General features: G+C 39.4%; 1 protein-coding gene across 6 annotated transcripts in view; it reads left to right on the plus strand.

Moving 5' to 3' along the window:
* The window catches only part of LIMCH1 (LIM and calponin homology domains 1), a 258524-nt gene that overhangs the window by 135985 nt on the left and 106331 nt on the right, over positions 1-16208 (plus strand). For all 6 annotated transcript variants that reach the window (XM_042468174.1, XM_042468171.1, XM_042468172.1 and 3 more), the window contains one exon: positions 14220-14326. In XM_042468174.1, the coding sequence (XP_042324108.1) occupies positions 14220-14326 (107 nt within the window). Of the gene's footprint in view, positions 1-14219; positions 14327-16208 lie in introns of those variants that run through there.

Here is a 16208-nt window from a genome sequence, read left to right on the forward strand (position 1 = left end):
ATTTGTCTGTAACTGGACTGAAATGCCCTTGGATTGATTAGCTTTTGTCAAGTGAGGGATAATAATTGCGATATATTTCAGGCATGGCAAGGACAGGTTTGAAATGGATATGAACATACAGGGTGAGGAATAATTAACACAGCAACTGTATCAGGATTGACAATTTAAGATTAATTTAAACCTGAACTCTGCCAGAAGTGTATGGATTTTCTTATCTGTAGATCATATTTGCATATATTTGTCCAGACAACTGGTGACATTTTACTTGTGTGTATAAAGATGTGTGTCAAAAATCCAACAAAAAAGACTGCTCATGAGGTAGAGAGAACTGCATATACACATCCAGAGCTTTTCTGGATATTTTAATTATACCAGTTCCCATTTTGGATGAACGAGGTCTCTATTTTAGCTTACAAAGGAGCTCATCTGTTTGTTAATGGAAAATTCAACAGTGATAACAGCCAGAGGTATGTGTGGTTCTTTCCTGTAGTCTCATGTCTTTCTTTGGATCTCAGATGTTGTTGTGCAGCAGATTTGATTGGCTTAAATAGTGGGACAGAATCCAAATATTGGCAAGCATTGTTTAGAGAACAGGGGCTTTAGGTTTGAGTAAACAAAATAGAAGGAAGAGCTGAGCAGGGCAAGTGATAAACACTCCCTTGATGGCAAAACAACTCACACTGATTTACTCTGATCGTTTTGGCACTCAGGCCTCCTGAAGGGTCACAGGAAGAACTTAATGAAGAAAAACATCTGATGGTAGCTGCTGTTGCTGAAGCACTAACAGTATTATGAAATGCACAGCTTGAAATGTCCCAAGTTCTGCCTTTGTTCTTAGGCTACCAGTGATTAAATGAGTTTTATATTTTTGCTGTATCTCTGGATAGTCTTAAATTGCTAGTGCATGCATTGTGCTTAACATCAGGAGGCTAGCTATAACTGTATAGCCCATGGGTTGTTGACAGTGTATGGAAAAATTTAAAAACACAATTTAAAACCCAGACCAGTGGCTCCCAGAATATTCAGTAAGAGAGTCTCCATGTGATATGTCATGGAGCACTTCCACACAATAGGTACTGATAGCCAAAGTCTGCCCCATACTCCCTGCTCTACCATGATGAACTGCAAGAGGAAAGAGCAGCTGATACCTTAATGCTGTTATCTGTTGATATAGTTGACTAGATATGGTCTGATCATTATTTGTTCCTTGTTATGTTTCAGTAATGTTTTGGTACAAATAACAGACAGACAAATGAAAACAATCCAGTCTATGTAATAGTGGGTGTAGCTCTTCCCACCTTCTTGGTCACCGTTCTGTATGCTTTCTGCTCTGTCCTGCCAACAAGCCAGCTTCGGATTGAATTGGTAATTTGTTCCGGTTGGCCTCAAATGCTCTTTTGTCCATAGTTTTTATCTAATCACAAATTAAGCACTTAATTTTTCATGAATGCCATTACACAATCTCTTGAGCAGTCTCCCTATTGTTTAATGCTTGCTTTAGACATATGAACTGGCTTGAAAATCTTACAGCAACCTCAAAAAGGCTAGATTTTGACATAGTTTTAAATAACTATTTAGTGGAAACTTCTCAGGAGAAGATCATAATGCCTTGGAATGTTTTTCTTGAAAAGACAAAAACAAAAATAAGGGGTGGTAGTAGAAACTTGTGCTTTTTGTTCTTCAGGAAAAAGCTTGTGTAAGCAAATCTGCCATACAAAAACAATATTTTAAATGTAGATAAGTAACAAATCACCATTTAGTTATCTCTTTTATTTATTAGGCCAGAATTGTGACTGGTGCTTTTAAAATAGCAATTAGATTAAAGTCTTAGCCTATTTGGAAATAAATACTGTATAATAGCACAACTACTGTTGGACCACAACTCTCAGCATCCCTCACCATTGGCTAGGCTGGCTACAGATGTTGGAACTTGCAGTTCAAAAGAAACTGGAATGTCACATGATTCCCATCCTGACATAGTAAAATACCTAATAACAAAAATGAAATGGTTTCATAATCTGATCATTTGAAAATCTGTGTTCTCTAAATTTAATATAAGGTGAGGGACATGTCAGTAGATATTCACTAGATTCTAAGAATGTGGGAAATGCTAGTTTAAACCATTAAAACAACCTTTAAGTTCAGTTTGATCTACATTGTCTTTTACTGTCATGCCCTGCTTCCAGAACATGAACATGGACTCTGACTCAGAGACTGAAGCAGTGGACCTGCAGGGACCTGATGCTAAACCAAAGCAGGAGACGTTCAAGAGCCACGTGTCTCAAAGACAAACCAGAGTGCAGTACCAGCTCTGACAGAGAGTCTTGTCCATTCAGATATAGAAGACCCCTACCTACTTTTGCCAAATGGAGACAGCAAAAGGAGGGCTTAGGGAGGTGTGAGCAGATTTCTAGAAAGCAGCAATTACTTAAGCAGCAACTGTGTTGAACTGCTGATCAATAAATTCCCAGCCCTGCCATCCAGGAGTTGTCAGAGATTATCTGACCTACCTGGCTCCCTGTCATGTGCCTGAACTGTATGTTGACCTGGACTATGTTTGTTAACTCTGTATGCCATGTATATGACTCGGACTGTGTTTATTGACTCTCCCTGACTTGGACATTGTTGAACTCTGTTTGGGACTTAAGGCTTGCATTTACTAAAGTAAAGTAAGTGCTGAACTGTGACTTGGCTTGCTCCTTAGCTGCTGGCTATCAGCTGTGTAGCAATCAAGTTTGGCTGGTTGCCTGGACTATGTTTGGGATATTTACCTCTGTCTTTCCTGGTTTCTTTATCAGTACTGAAGAGGCATTATGAGTAAACTGGATAGAATCTGGTGTGGATCCTGTTACTGTGTGCTAGATATTCTGTTCAAGAGTGGTAAAGGGAAAGTGAACAGGATAGTGGCTACCATAATCTCCCTTACCTTGTATGGATTTCAGTCCATACTTGGTATATGTGCACATGTGTCTGGTTTTGAATAATGGAACTGGGAATTTTCTGCCCAGGCAACTCCCTACATTATTGACAGAGAGAATCTGAGGTCCAGCAGTCTTGTAGTTCTAGGAATGTAGACTTCAGTTTAATGCTGAGGCTTCCTTAACAAGTGCAATTGCCAGTTTGGTTCATGAAGGGAATTCCCTTGAAGGGGAAAATGTCTTTTTGGGCCACATTCCCTGTATCTTCTAGCAAGTGTGACTAGTGGCCTTGCTGGCTTTGCATCCTGGGAACTGTAGACCAAAAATGCAAGTTTTCCTGTGTTCGTTGCATATATTTGTACAACATCCAGCATACAACAGAGTCAACATGTTAATGAGCACTGTCCGTGGTCTACTTTCTTAAACATACGGAGTCATCTTTGGATAGTAGTAAATGATTCATGATACACATGATACACATTTAGGTGCTTTTCAGGATATATGTTTTAAGATGATAAGCAATATAAAATACCCAATTCTGTGTCATCCTACTAAGTTCATAAAATCTTGAATCAATTTTAAACAAAGTTAAGAATATATGAGTTAAACAAACTAAATCCAGAACATAACCCTCATCCACAAGGATTTTTTTCTTTAAAAAAAAATCACGGAGTGATTTCTGGGTTGTTGCTTTTTCCTATCCTCATGGAAATTCCCAACAGAATATTTGTTGGAGCAAAATGAAGGGCATGCCACAGTATCCAAACACCTAGAAATACATGTTCACATGAGGCAGATCATTCATTTTGAGTAGATGACAGACATCATTTTCTGAAAAATAAGTAGCCAGCATAATTTCTATGTCCTACAAATGCTAGCACTGTTGTTTCCAACAGGACAAAAATTATAATTTCATGCTATAAACCCAAAAAAACAGGGAAGGGAAATCAGCCCTGAAGGAAAACAGCTGTTGTATTTATTTGTAGGAAAATTTAGCATCAATGGGATTGTAACAAAATAGTCCTTGCTGAGAGAATAATTTTTTGTGCCAGATAGAGCATGTCATTTAGATACTACAGTGGTCTTTGCAAGCAGACATGTGGTACACCATCTGTTCTTTTTTTTCGTCTACTATTCTACAGCAAAATTAATGGAGCCAGTGGTGATGATGGTGATGGTGGTGGTTTGGCTTATTTTGCTGACTGGTGCTAATACTTGTTATATCTTTGTCAGCACATCTTTTGCCACTTCTGAGCTTTTGAAAAAATTCTCTCCAACATAACATTTTGCCCAATGTGGAAATATGGTTGAATCAATGTTGTCATCACACTATAACCAAGTTTGGCTTCCCATAGGATGGCAGGGTTCCTGCCCAGTTTAACTATCCCCTTCAGAGGATATGATGTCTGAGCCTAGCAGCCATATTTTTTATCATATTTTCTTAGTATCAATGTCTCTGATAGAGCTGGAAGAGACCACAAGGGCCATCCAGTCCAACCTTCTGCCATGCAGGAATACACAGTCAAAGCACTCCTGACAGATGGCCATCCAGCCTCTGCTTAAAAACCTCCACACTGTGATGCAGCATGTTCCACTATGTCCTGTTTTGCCCTTGGGAAGCCAGCCAAACTCCATGCTTGAAACCTCAATGTCTTAAGTGGGGACAGGCAGAGGGGGAGAGAGCTTGGCTCACCAAGGTGTCTGTACCAATCTAGATCTTTCACAAATGAGCAGTCAGTCCAGTAAAGCAGCCCAAAGGGTAATCCTAAATTAGAGTCTAGAGTCTAGAGTCCAAGCAGAGTTCTAGGCAAGAGGCAACCATTCAAGAAACAAGGCACCATTGTGGCCTTCTCCCAAGGAAGATGGATGGTTGTCACTTATATTGGACCAAGGGAGGTGCTAGGATATTTATAGCCTATCCAGTCTCACACTTACTCCATTTTAGTAGCCTGCTTCCTACTTAAAAATTGAGAACACCAGCATCTCTCCCTTTCCTGGCATCTTTTTGCAGAGGTAGCCACTGGTAAGTCCAGCTCTTCATGTGAGGGTCATGGTTGTAATGAACTTTGCTCTTGTGGCTGTTGGGAACTTTGCCCCTGTGCTGGCTGCAAGTTCACTTTTTGGGGCAGCTGGCATTGCTGCAGCCCTGGCATGTCCCCTGGGTTCTCAGCCTCTTCATCAGAGTCTCCAGACCTAGGGGACATCCCTAGATCCTGGAGGCAAGACATAACAGTCTAACAGCTCTTACCACCAGGAAGTTGTTCCTGATGTTCAGGTGTAATCTTGTTTGCTGTAGTTGGAATCCATTGCTCCATGTCCTTGTCTGAAGCAGCAGAAAACAAGTGTGCTATCTCTTCAGTATGACACCTTTTCATATATTTTAAACATGGCTATCTTGTCACCTCTTAACCTTTTCTTCTCCAGGCTAAATATACCCAGCTCCCCAAGGCATGGTTTCCACTCTAGACCTTAGTTTATTAAGATATACTGCCAGTATGAGCATTTACTTTTCAAATCAATCAAATGTTCAGCAATGATTAAATCCATTCATTTTGTGTATCATAGTGAAAAATGGTCAGCAAATAGTTTACGTCACAATAGATAAAAACTTTATTAGTGTCTTTTGTTTCCCTATTGTTGAACTTCAAATATTTTATGAGTACCCAAAATGTTTTGATACTCACTGTTGCTCTGAGGTGATAGTATTCTGGGATTGGATGCCACAGTTCTTCCAATGTATCATGCTGTCCATGACACACCCCTGCCAGGATCAGTAAAGCGACATAGGCATTTAGCTTCTACATCATGGCTTTTGTAGGGTTCCCCTTGATCCCTGTTGAATACATGCTATTCTTCTCCTTTTGTTTTCTGGATTAAATGGTAAATAATTGTTTTTGATATGTCTGAGAAGCAGTTCAAAGGTTTCCAACACTATTTCTTTGTTAGCAACCTTCTTTGGCCCCAGGCATTCTTGAATAATGTTTATGGTTGTTCTACAAGGAACAATCTGTGGATATCTGTACCAGGTCATTCCATCTCTGCCTGTCATGACATCAGTACCTCTGTTTGGTCCTTTCTGAGTCGGATCAAGTGATCATGTGCTCAATGTCCTCCCATCTTTGACTGTGGGTGTGGGGAGGATTGTTTCCCATCCAAGCACTTTCACCTGCTTTTCTGTATCATCTTTCAGTCTCAAAATGACATGGGACATTTTTTAAATCTCAGTACATTACATTATATATGTGTGTGGGGGGGGGTACTCAAATGGCAAAGTTAATAGATTTGGTGGGGGGAAAGTGTACAAATTTTTTCTCCCATTTAAAAATATACATGGCAAGTGTCGGAAACTTGGGGACATTATGTAAAGCATTAGGGGTGATCACGTCATACAGTGCCTATCATGCAGGTCTAGTTCTTTGTGACTTTTGTAGTATTCTGGCATACTCAAATGTCAGGTAGGAGGAGGATTAAAATATCCCATTTAGTTATAACAGATCTACATCCTTGCTTAATATATTTTTAAGGAGTGAGAGAACAAGAAACTGATGATGTTTATTGAAAAGGCTTTTCTTGGGTTTTGTTTTATATAACACTGGCACAAAAACTGCAAAGGCGTTACTGGAAAACATTTAAAATGCGGTAAACCCACACAGTAGAACAATTTTTGGTTTTGTTTAGTCAAACAAACTAGACCACGATTAGAGATTATTGAAATTTATTCTCTGGCATCTGAGATGTAGATGTTTAATTTTAAAAGAGGAAAGGAATTTGTTGCTCTTCCCTTTTTAAGAGTCCATGAACTTCAGTAGGAATGAGCCCTTTTGGCAATTGTACTGATTTTATTGCTTTTCTTTTGGGAATGCAGATTTGGGATGAGTGTAGGCTTCCTGCTGTTCAGAGCTTAGAAAAGTTGCGTTTTTGGACTACAACTCCCTGAACGGGAGTGACTGTACTGACGGGGAAACTCTGAAAACTGTTATCCCCTGCAGAAGTAACTTTTCCATTCTATGCTTCTCCTTAGGTTCAGCCACAATGGTATGTAACAGACACTGTTCAAGATTACCTTTGCCACCTTCATGACTTTGTGGCTGCTTTGTGGCATGACAGCCTCCACGTCAATGTTTGTTCTCATTGCTGGAAAGGGCATTGGAGTAGGCCAATAGTTCCTACTTATTGACTTTAAATGAAAGATAATGTTGCTTAATTTGACAGCAGTAGGAAAACACAAAACAGGAAAGATAAATGGATGGATATACTAGTTGCATTAATAGCAGCACCGTGTTTACAAGAAGCTTTGTAAGACTTGCCAGCTGATAACATAGTGTATTCCATGTGTTATTTTCATGTTGAAATACCTCTATTTCTTTTTGTGACTTTTTTGTGCCTCTGTTTCTTTTTGCAACTGCAGTATTCAAGTGTATGGAGAGAATGCCACATTATTGGGCTGTTTGGGTTTACTGCTTGTTTTTGATGTTCTGCGTTTCTGGGCCCTGTTACACATAAGATCTGCTTACCTCTATCATCTTCTCATACCAATATGATGATGTTTAAGAAGCTCCCTCTTCTTCTGCATTCTTCCCATTCATTCATTTCCCATTTAGGAAGAATGGTAGCATATAAGGTCAGGAGCTAAGGCCAAGACATCGTCACATTTTGGTGATTTCCCCTTTCCTCTGCTATATAAGAACAAAGGACATGTGTCCATAGAATCTGGCCTAATGTGCAGCATAGCTTAGTTTAAAATAAACCAAACTGTATTTAATTTTTATGTACTTATTATTTTCGGCAAAGTATCTAAACCAACCATTCTGTACTGGCTCCAGTAAGTACCCCAAGGCAGTCACATCTCTCTGGTCCCTGACACATCAATTCCTGAAACTAGTTTTGTATGAAAATATTCTTCAAAGTCTCTTCTGAATAGAGGAAGGTGCTTGTTAATTGTGCTTTGGTTACCCTGGGGGGGGGAGAAAAAATTTGTAGTTACGTCAAATAGAAGACATTTCTGTATCATTTATATAAGATACACTGTGATGTAGAAACAGATGTTGGAGGAGACAGCAACTTCTGCACTTATTCTTGCTGCTCTCTTGTCCAATAGGGATAAAATGGCTTAGACACAGAGGGATTAGTATTTTTGCCTTCCTTTTCTGCTTGGTTTTTTCCCTTCTTCTGTTGGCTACCTATTCTAAATGTGTTATGAGCAGATAACTGTCTGGCTCAGTCAAACTTAATTAAGTAACTGCTCTCTGTTGTAATGAAAAGGAACCAACTCTCTGCCTCATGTTTCTCCTCACTTCCCATCTGCTCTTTGATGAGGGCAGATATACCACAACCTCTCTTGCTCTCATCCTTTTATCTTTTAGATTAGTTTAGAAAAGATCAGGCTGTTTTTATCCAAGAATATATTTCTTTACTAAGTGTTCCTCCTGTTGATGATCCTAAACTTTTTTTTTTCTGATTGCATTTTTGGTTCCTTAAACTCATTATTCTAAGATGGGTACCTCAGCTGTTGCTGGAATGTAGGCTCTAGCAGGCCTTTCACTCCAATAATATTCTCTCAACATCCACCCCCTCTAACAGAACACCCTGGTATAGAGAAAGAATGGACCTAAACAAGAAATTCTGGATTTGAAACCCTGTAAAGCTGTGACAGTTACCATCGAGTGTCCCACAGAAAGGGTGTGAGGATAAAATGGACAATTCACCATTATGAATTTCTTGGGTGAAGGATGGGATGCCAATGAGATTAAAACAATCTTTTTCAGACAGAGTTAGTGTAGGTACCATCATTGGCTCACCATCTCAGTGGTGTATCTGTCTGTCATGTATGTCTGTGTTGGGGAAAGATGCCCATCTTGTTCTGACTACAGCATGCCCTACGTATATGCCCTCCCCCCGCCAAATGCCACACATTTGTATTTGCTGTGGGAGAGAGAGATATAACATTTGTGAATTGCCAAAGTATTATAAATAAAGTTTTCCCTCTGAGTAGAATCTCAGTAAGCCTATTTGTGTGTGAAAGATTGCTGTCCCACTATTTTTTTTTTGTTTGTTTTGTTTTAAACAAGGCAATTATATCTGGTTAGGCACACTGGAGTGAATACCTCCTAGTATCCCTTGGTTTATAATGGTTTTCTGTACCAAAGACTACTGCATCATACTGTAATGGTAAGAGATGTGAGTGGTGCTCTTAATACCATGTCAGTAGAGCTGTATTACTTTGTAAGGCAAATTTGTCACTTGCTTTATGGTGCTTACATTGAATTGGGAGGAGGAATGGTTGTAAGTCAAGCCCTGCTTATTCATTTTTTAAAAAAAAATGTTGTTTGACATAGGCATACTAATGGAGGTCTGAGTATCTGTATAAATAGCGATAGGATAACATCCATCTTAGCTCCCTTTTTGCCTCTCCGCTGGAAAGCATTCTACAACTCACCCTTCCAAACCAACTGGAAAGCCAGCAAACCCTTGTCCTGTATTATTCCCATTGTTAGGTCTATGGCACAATTGGAACCCTTACCTGGATGTTAACACCATTGTGGTCAATGTGACTTAGTTCTGAGTAGACATGTCTCCATATTATAGTTTTTTGAGGCACTGAAATGAAAGAAGGGAGTGAATAATTGAAAAAATGAAGGACTTTTCAAAGTTTATTTTCTTCAGAGTGGTACAAGAGCAGGGAGAAACAGCATTCACCATTTCGTGGAGCAAAGCAGAAAGAAGGAAAAGTAGGATAGATGCTCTTCCAAGTTAAGAGGGGAACCTAGCAAGAAGAACACTGACTGCTCTCATTCTCCTCAAAGTTGCAGCTAGGCCCTTTAAAACATTTTTATAAGTAATTTCCATTGTGCACCTACAAAGCTATGAGACTGCAAACGGAAATTACAATAGGAAAAAGAAGCGTTACATCCAACTTTATAAGTTGTTTTTAAAAATGATATGAAACAAAAGGCCGATGATTTCAGCAGTAGTAAGCAAGTGGAGGAGAGTCCCTCTTGCTGTGTGCAAAGCCATTCCTTCCATATCTCTAGCAGGCAAAAATTGGAAGAAAGGCCCCTGAACTTAATCTGCAAGCTGAAGCCATTTCCACCCAGCAGTGTTAGAGTACCACAAGGTTAGCATGCACACACAGGAAAATAAGAAGTAAGAATAAAGAAGTGATTGTCATTTTCATACAGGTATTCTGAGGAAATGGAAGCTATGAAATCAGTAATAGCCTGAGCAGGATCCTGGGAGTTGCTCTGTCCTCACAAGTGAACCAAACCCAAAAGAAACCTTAGATATGGTCCTGGAAGAAGGATACTTTTCTCTCAGCATGTGCCTTCTCGTTCCTTTGGCTTCTGGACTGCAGGCTGAATTCAGTGAACATCTAGGCCTCTAAAATGTCAAGCCAGGACTTTTGAAATGGGAGTGGTGGGGACTGTATTGTGTGTGTGTGTGCGCGCGCGCGCATGCGCATACACACACAGATGTTGGCTTGCCAAATGCCATAGCGATTAGTGAACTGATCGCTGCACACTGAAATAATAAAGAGTGCAACTCTTGCGAAACTGTAGAAGCACAAAACAAACAATGAGGCAGGAAAGGAACAGACAAGCTTGAGAGGAGGGATGCTTTTCCTCAGTATGTCTCCAGCTTCACAGAAAGGTAGATAAGATTTGCAGAAGCATTAATGTTTATCTTTTTTTCAGATCTTCTTGTTAAAAAGACTGGGGGACAATTAAAAAGGAAGAATGATCACAAGATTATATCATTTTGTTAACTCAGGTTTTATTCATTCTTGCCATAGGGAGGGATGAAATAGAATAGCATCACAATACAAATGTGTTTGGACTGGATGTTTTTGGGCTGGAATTCCCATAATCCTTTACCACTGGCTGCTGCTGGTGAGAATTGTAAATCAAAAGCATTGGGAGGATTTCAGCAATAAAAGTAACCTTCTGCCCTAATACAGACATGTGTAATCAGTCAAAATTGAACATTAAACTTCTGGTGTTATACTTTTACAAGCCCCTAAAGCAAAGCATACTGCTGCTTTAATTCCTAATGACTCATCTACTATTTTAGCTATGACTGAATGACGTTAGAACCAGTGCTTGAATTATGGCACAGGTGGACCATAATGTAGGCTACATGTGGTCCCCAGGATTGTTGCAACCTTTGAGCCTTCTAGACTTTCTAGACTGCCCTTTTCCTGGCCAGAAATACAGGTGAATCAGTTGCTAATTAAATAGGTTGTAGGGCCCTTGGGTGCTGTTTAAGGTGAAAAAAATGTAATTTTTCAAAACCACAAGTATACTTGTGACCACATCTGTGTTGACTGTGTGTGTCTGTGCCGGGCGCGTATGTCTGTGCATTTTGGTGTTTTTGGCAGTGTCATAAGTTCCCAAAGTCGGGCAAAAATTGGCCTACCTCTGCTACTTATTGATTTGTATATTCATTCACTTATTTCCTGCCTGGAACTCAAGGCAGCTTATAGAAGATAAAAAAGATACAGCTAAAAGTGTAAATAGAATTACATTTTGCAAAAGTTCTAATATAATTAAACTCTAAATAGAATTACAGTCAGCTCTTCATTTTCGAGGGGGATCCGTTCCAACCCCCCCCCTGCGAAAATGGAGACTCGAAGATATTCAAGTCCCATATGCTTGAATGGGATGTGTGCCTGAAAGTGTGTGCAGAGCATGCGCTGCGGGGGCACACCCCATTGAGAATAACAGATGTCGCCCCTCAGTGAATAATCAAGAGCATGGATCTCAAGTCTGTGAGAAAGGAGGGGCAACTGTAAAAGCAATTGAAAGCATGTCCATTAAAAAAAAAAATCAGGCATTGAGGGACTTTTACAGAACATTATTAAAAGCCATTTCCCCAATCAACCCTTAAAGCAATTAATCATCCAAGTTCTGCCTAAACAAAACAAAACAAAACAAAACAAAGGTCTTCACAAGCCCCACCCCCTGATTCTCTTAAATGTTAATGACTTGAAAATGCTTTTTGGTAATCCAGGAATTTATAGATTTACAGCAGAGGGTTGAGACACTTTGGCATCCAAAAAAGAAAACAATAAGAAGTAACACTGCCCTGCTTTATTCATGGAGAGCATAAATGAGGCAGTGTGTAACCTCCAGATTTTATTGTTCTACAAGTCCCAGCAACCTTAACCAGCAGATTGAATGTTGAGAAATGCTTAAAGTCCAATAACAACGTTGTCTCCCACCCCGAGTGATGAATCCCTGAAACTATCATTACTGGTTCACTTTGCTCATCATGAAGCTGATACACACTGTGATCTTATCTTGCAGTTGAGACACATGAAAATAAACCACATGAAAATGGTTTGTGGTGAAGCAGTCTTACCCACAGCCTTTAATGCCCATGGGGCCCTCAGATGCATTTCTGTTGCTTGCTTCACTTCCTCAGTACCTTCAGACTCAAAAGTTACTGGGAAAAGAACCTTCCAGTCTCCTGGAAGGGGTACTTTTAAAGTCCTTTGTGGGGGAGGGTGTGCCCCATGTTAGCTTTTCCTTTAGTGTTCTTTCAAGTGAGGGATGAAAATCATGCAGCTCACCATTTTTTCTTTGATTGCATCTCCCAGCATTCTTTGCCATTGGCTATGCTGGCTAGAGTTTGCAGTCCAACAACATCTGGAGGCCTGCATGATGATTATAAATATTTGATTATATATATGTGACTCTCTCTATGTAACATTCCCTCTCCCTCCTCTCTATATTTGTAGGGCCAGCATAGTGTTGTGGTTTGAGTGTTGGATTATGGCTCTGGAGACCAGGGCTCAGCCATGGAAAACCAGTCAATGACCTTGGCCAAGTCACACACTCTCAGCCCCAGAAGAAGGGAAAGGCAAAAAAAAAACCCTCTGAACAAATCTTGCAAACAACAACAACCAAAAGCACCATGTGACGTGTTCTCCTTAGGGTCACCATGAATCAGAAATGACTTAAAGGCAAAGGTTGTGCCCAAATTTCTGTATGCTTTGGAAGCTGTTTTAGCCCCCACCCCATCTCACAATTGTAGTAGAGTTAACAATGGCTACTAGTAGTGATGACTATATGCTGCCTTCCATATCAGAGGCAATATGTCTTTCAGCACCAGTTGCTGTTCAACAATAGTGAGAGAAGGTTATCATCCCTCATGTTTCCCTTGTAGAATTCCCCATCTAATTGGACAACTTATCTTGGGAAGCTTAATGCTTGACTACGGTCTTTGAACCGTAGGTTCAGGATTCCTGATTTGTTTCATTACAAGAACATGAAGCATGTTGTTCTTTTTAGTTTACAGTGTCAGACAGTGGTTCCTCTGTCAATGGGGTGGTGACTCCATTCCAGGTTTTACTCTATGCATGAATGTAGCTATCCATGGCGCTGAATTTTACCTCCAAACTAGTTCAGCACCTTGGATAGCTCCTCTAAGGCTGTCCAAAATGCTGGAATGGATTATTCACTGCCTTGTTTATTTAACAGTCACTAGCCACGTTTGTTTGCTTGTTTGATGGTCCTTTTGTGTGTTCTGGTGCCTGAACTATGACAGAACTATGGAATTGTGTGGGCTAGTGGCTTTTTGCACTTTCTTTGCTAACAGTGCAGACTGTACACGTTTGTGCTTTCCTAGGTAGCAGCAACTCAGTGCAACTAAATTCTGTTGAAATCAGCAAGACATACTTTTTAACAGTATATTTAAGTCAAGCATAAATTAAAAAACAAAACAAAACTTGACAGCAGTGTGACTTGAAAATCCTGCGAAGCTGCAATATGTTTGATACAACTTTATTATATTTGGCCAGTTACATGGTTTGTTGCTTGAATCATTAAGTGTTTCAATAGTAACAATAATAAAACTATGCTATAAGAAGGAAAATGGCAAGCCAAGATGTGTCTTGCCATTGACCTGTAGTTACCCTGAGTAGATCCAGTTGTCAAGGATAACAACAACAGTGTAGAGGACAAAGTGGGTTCTCTCACTCTCGCTTTATGAATATATGTCACTGTTTAAGCACTTTTACATAAACCTTTCATGAAAGTTACCTTGAGATTTTTTTAAAAATCCAAAAAACCTACTGAACATTTTTCAGTTGTGAATAGAAATGTTGTCTTACAGTTCATATCTCAAATCTTCTGCATGTTGATGTTGTTATATAACAAAGCTACATGTTAGTTCTAGATCTGGAAGATTTAAGTAACTGGAATTGATCCAGGCCATTTAGGTCAGCAAGGGAAAGAGACGAGTAAATGGAGATAATCTTCTGTGATAACGAAAGAGGTATCAAATGTGTTTGCTTCATTTCAGGACAACATTGCCTTGTTCTTAAGAGGCTGCAAGGAACTGGGACTGAAAGAATCTCAGCTTTTTGACCCGGGAGACCTGCAGGACACCTCAAACAGAGCAACAGTCAAGTAAGTGAAATGCTATTTGCATTTCTAGGATTACACCAACATGAATGTCTGTAGTATATTTGTAAATCGATATTTTGCCATGTGGAAAGGATTGTACAGATCTTGGTAGAAGTACATTAAACATAATAATGTTCACTGTAACATACTTTACAGATACAAGATCCCTTTGCAATCATGAAATGATGTGCAATTCTAAAATTGCTTTTACGAATAATAACATTCCAACCTAGAATAGTGCTATAGGTAGCCAATTATGTGACCAAAATTCAAAACAAAATTTACCAACTATACCATAACTATTTTTCTTTTTAGTTTTATTTCTTTAAGAGTTGGAGGTGAGAGGAAAGAGTAGAATAAGGAGTGGGCCAAACTAGATGCACCAACACATTCATTTTTATATGTAATATGCACATTTTTAAAAAAGGCAAAGGCAAAGAGTACATTTTCTTGATTTTCAGGATCGAGGGGTTGCTGTGATTCTGCCCCACTGCATTCCCAATAAGTACTGCTTGTCTGAAACAGCTGTTTCCTTTAGGAAGAAAACTCTTGTATGGTTTAATATTAAAAGTGGGTTGCCTCTTTCAGGCTGAATGGAAGGCAAGTCTCAGGATCCATAGGAACAGAACAATGTTGGCAACGATTTAAAACTCTGCAGTTGGAAATTTACTGGAATTATACATCCTGTATTTTATACCCTGTTTACCAGTATCTGTCCTGCTGGATATTGCATATTGTCTGTTTTGTCTGGTTTATATGCAATAATAACTGTACAGTGGGTTTTTGTTGCAGCAATAAAAGCTGAGTGAAGTTAGTCACCAAAGGGAACTCCGGTTTCTTTTTCCACAGGTGTTCTTTTAAAGTTTTTAACAAACACCCATGTGAAGGAGGATCTGGCCAGAAAGTATTCCAGAAAACTGGCAAGGAAGCACTTCACAGGGTTGGCTGGGGCAGCCTTCTTGTTGTAGCACCACATGGAGAAGCAAATTACACAGGCCTGTGATGAAAAACCCTTTTTCAGTATTACAGCTATTTTTAATGTATTTTTGGGTGATGGATTTGAAAAAAACACAATAAAAATGTTGTGCTACACAGGTTTTTTTTATCAAGTCAGTGGATAAGTGCCTCTTTGCCAGTTTTCTAGTGTAGCTTTCTGGCTAGATGTTCCAGTTGATGTCCCAGTGCAATTTCTTTGAGAGATTTTGAATGGATTTTTACATGAAAAATAGCAGTGAATTAAAGTGTTCTGAAGTTCTATCAGAAGACTTTAATCCTTCTTTATAAGGATAATTCTTTGCAGGATCATTTCATTCAATCACATATTGCAACACAGAAATGTGAAAGCAAGTTGTGAAAAACTGTATGTGATGAAGCAAATCTGAAGTCATTTTTGGATTCAGAATTCCAAATTCCTATAAAACCAGCATAGATTTTAAAAGTTTTTTATGACCTTCAGTTCTACAGGCCTTTGCTATTTTCCATGTGACTACATATAGCTGCTGCTCAGGAACCAAAGAGAAAGTATAAAGACAGTGAGTGTGTGATATTATAGGAGAATGTATACAGCAAGTAGAGTAATTATATGAACTATAAGGGACTATGATAGAGGAGCTATAAGAAGGGATAAGCAAGCCAAGTGGATTGGGTCCTTGGCAGGCCATCTTTATCAAGCCTTCAGCTTGAGATGCTCCCATACAGATACAGAAAGAAGATTAATTTTATAGTGCTATCAGTAGATCACGATCTTTGATGGAAAACATTCAGATAGAAAAGTCAGAAAGTCATAGTGAGATGGGGCAGGAGGGCTGGCAAGCTCAGGGGCACTAGTATCTTTTGGAAAATATTTATGGTTGTTTGAATGTTTTGCTTGGGGCACTGTGAAGAC

Source organism: Sceloporus undulatus, chromosome 5 (genome assembly GCF_019175285.1).
Source record: "Sceloporus undulatus isolate JIND9_A2432 ecotype Alabama chromosome 5, SceUnd_v1.1, whole genome shotgun sequence".
In the NCBI taxonomy this organism is placed as follows: domain Eukaryota; kingdom Metazoa; phylum Chordata; class Lepidosauria; order Squamata; family Phrynosomatidae; genus Sceloporus; species Sceloporus undulatus.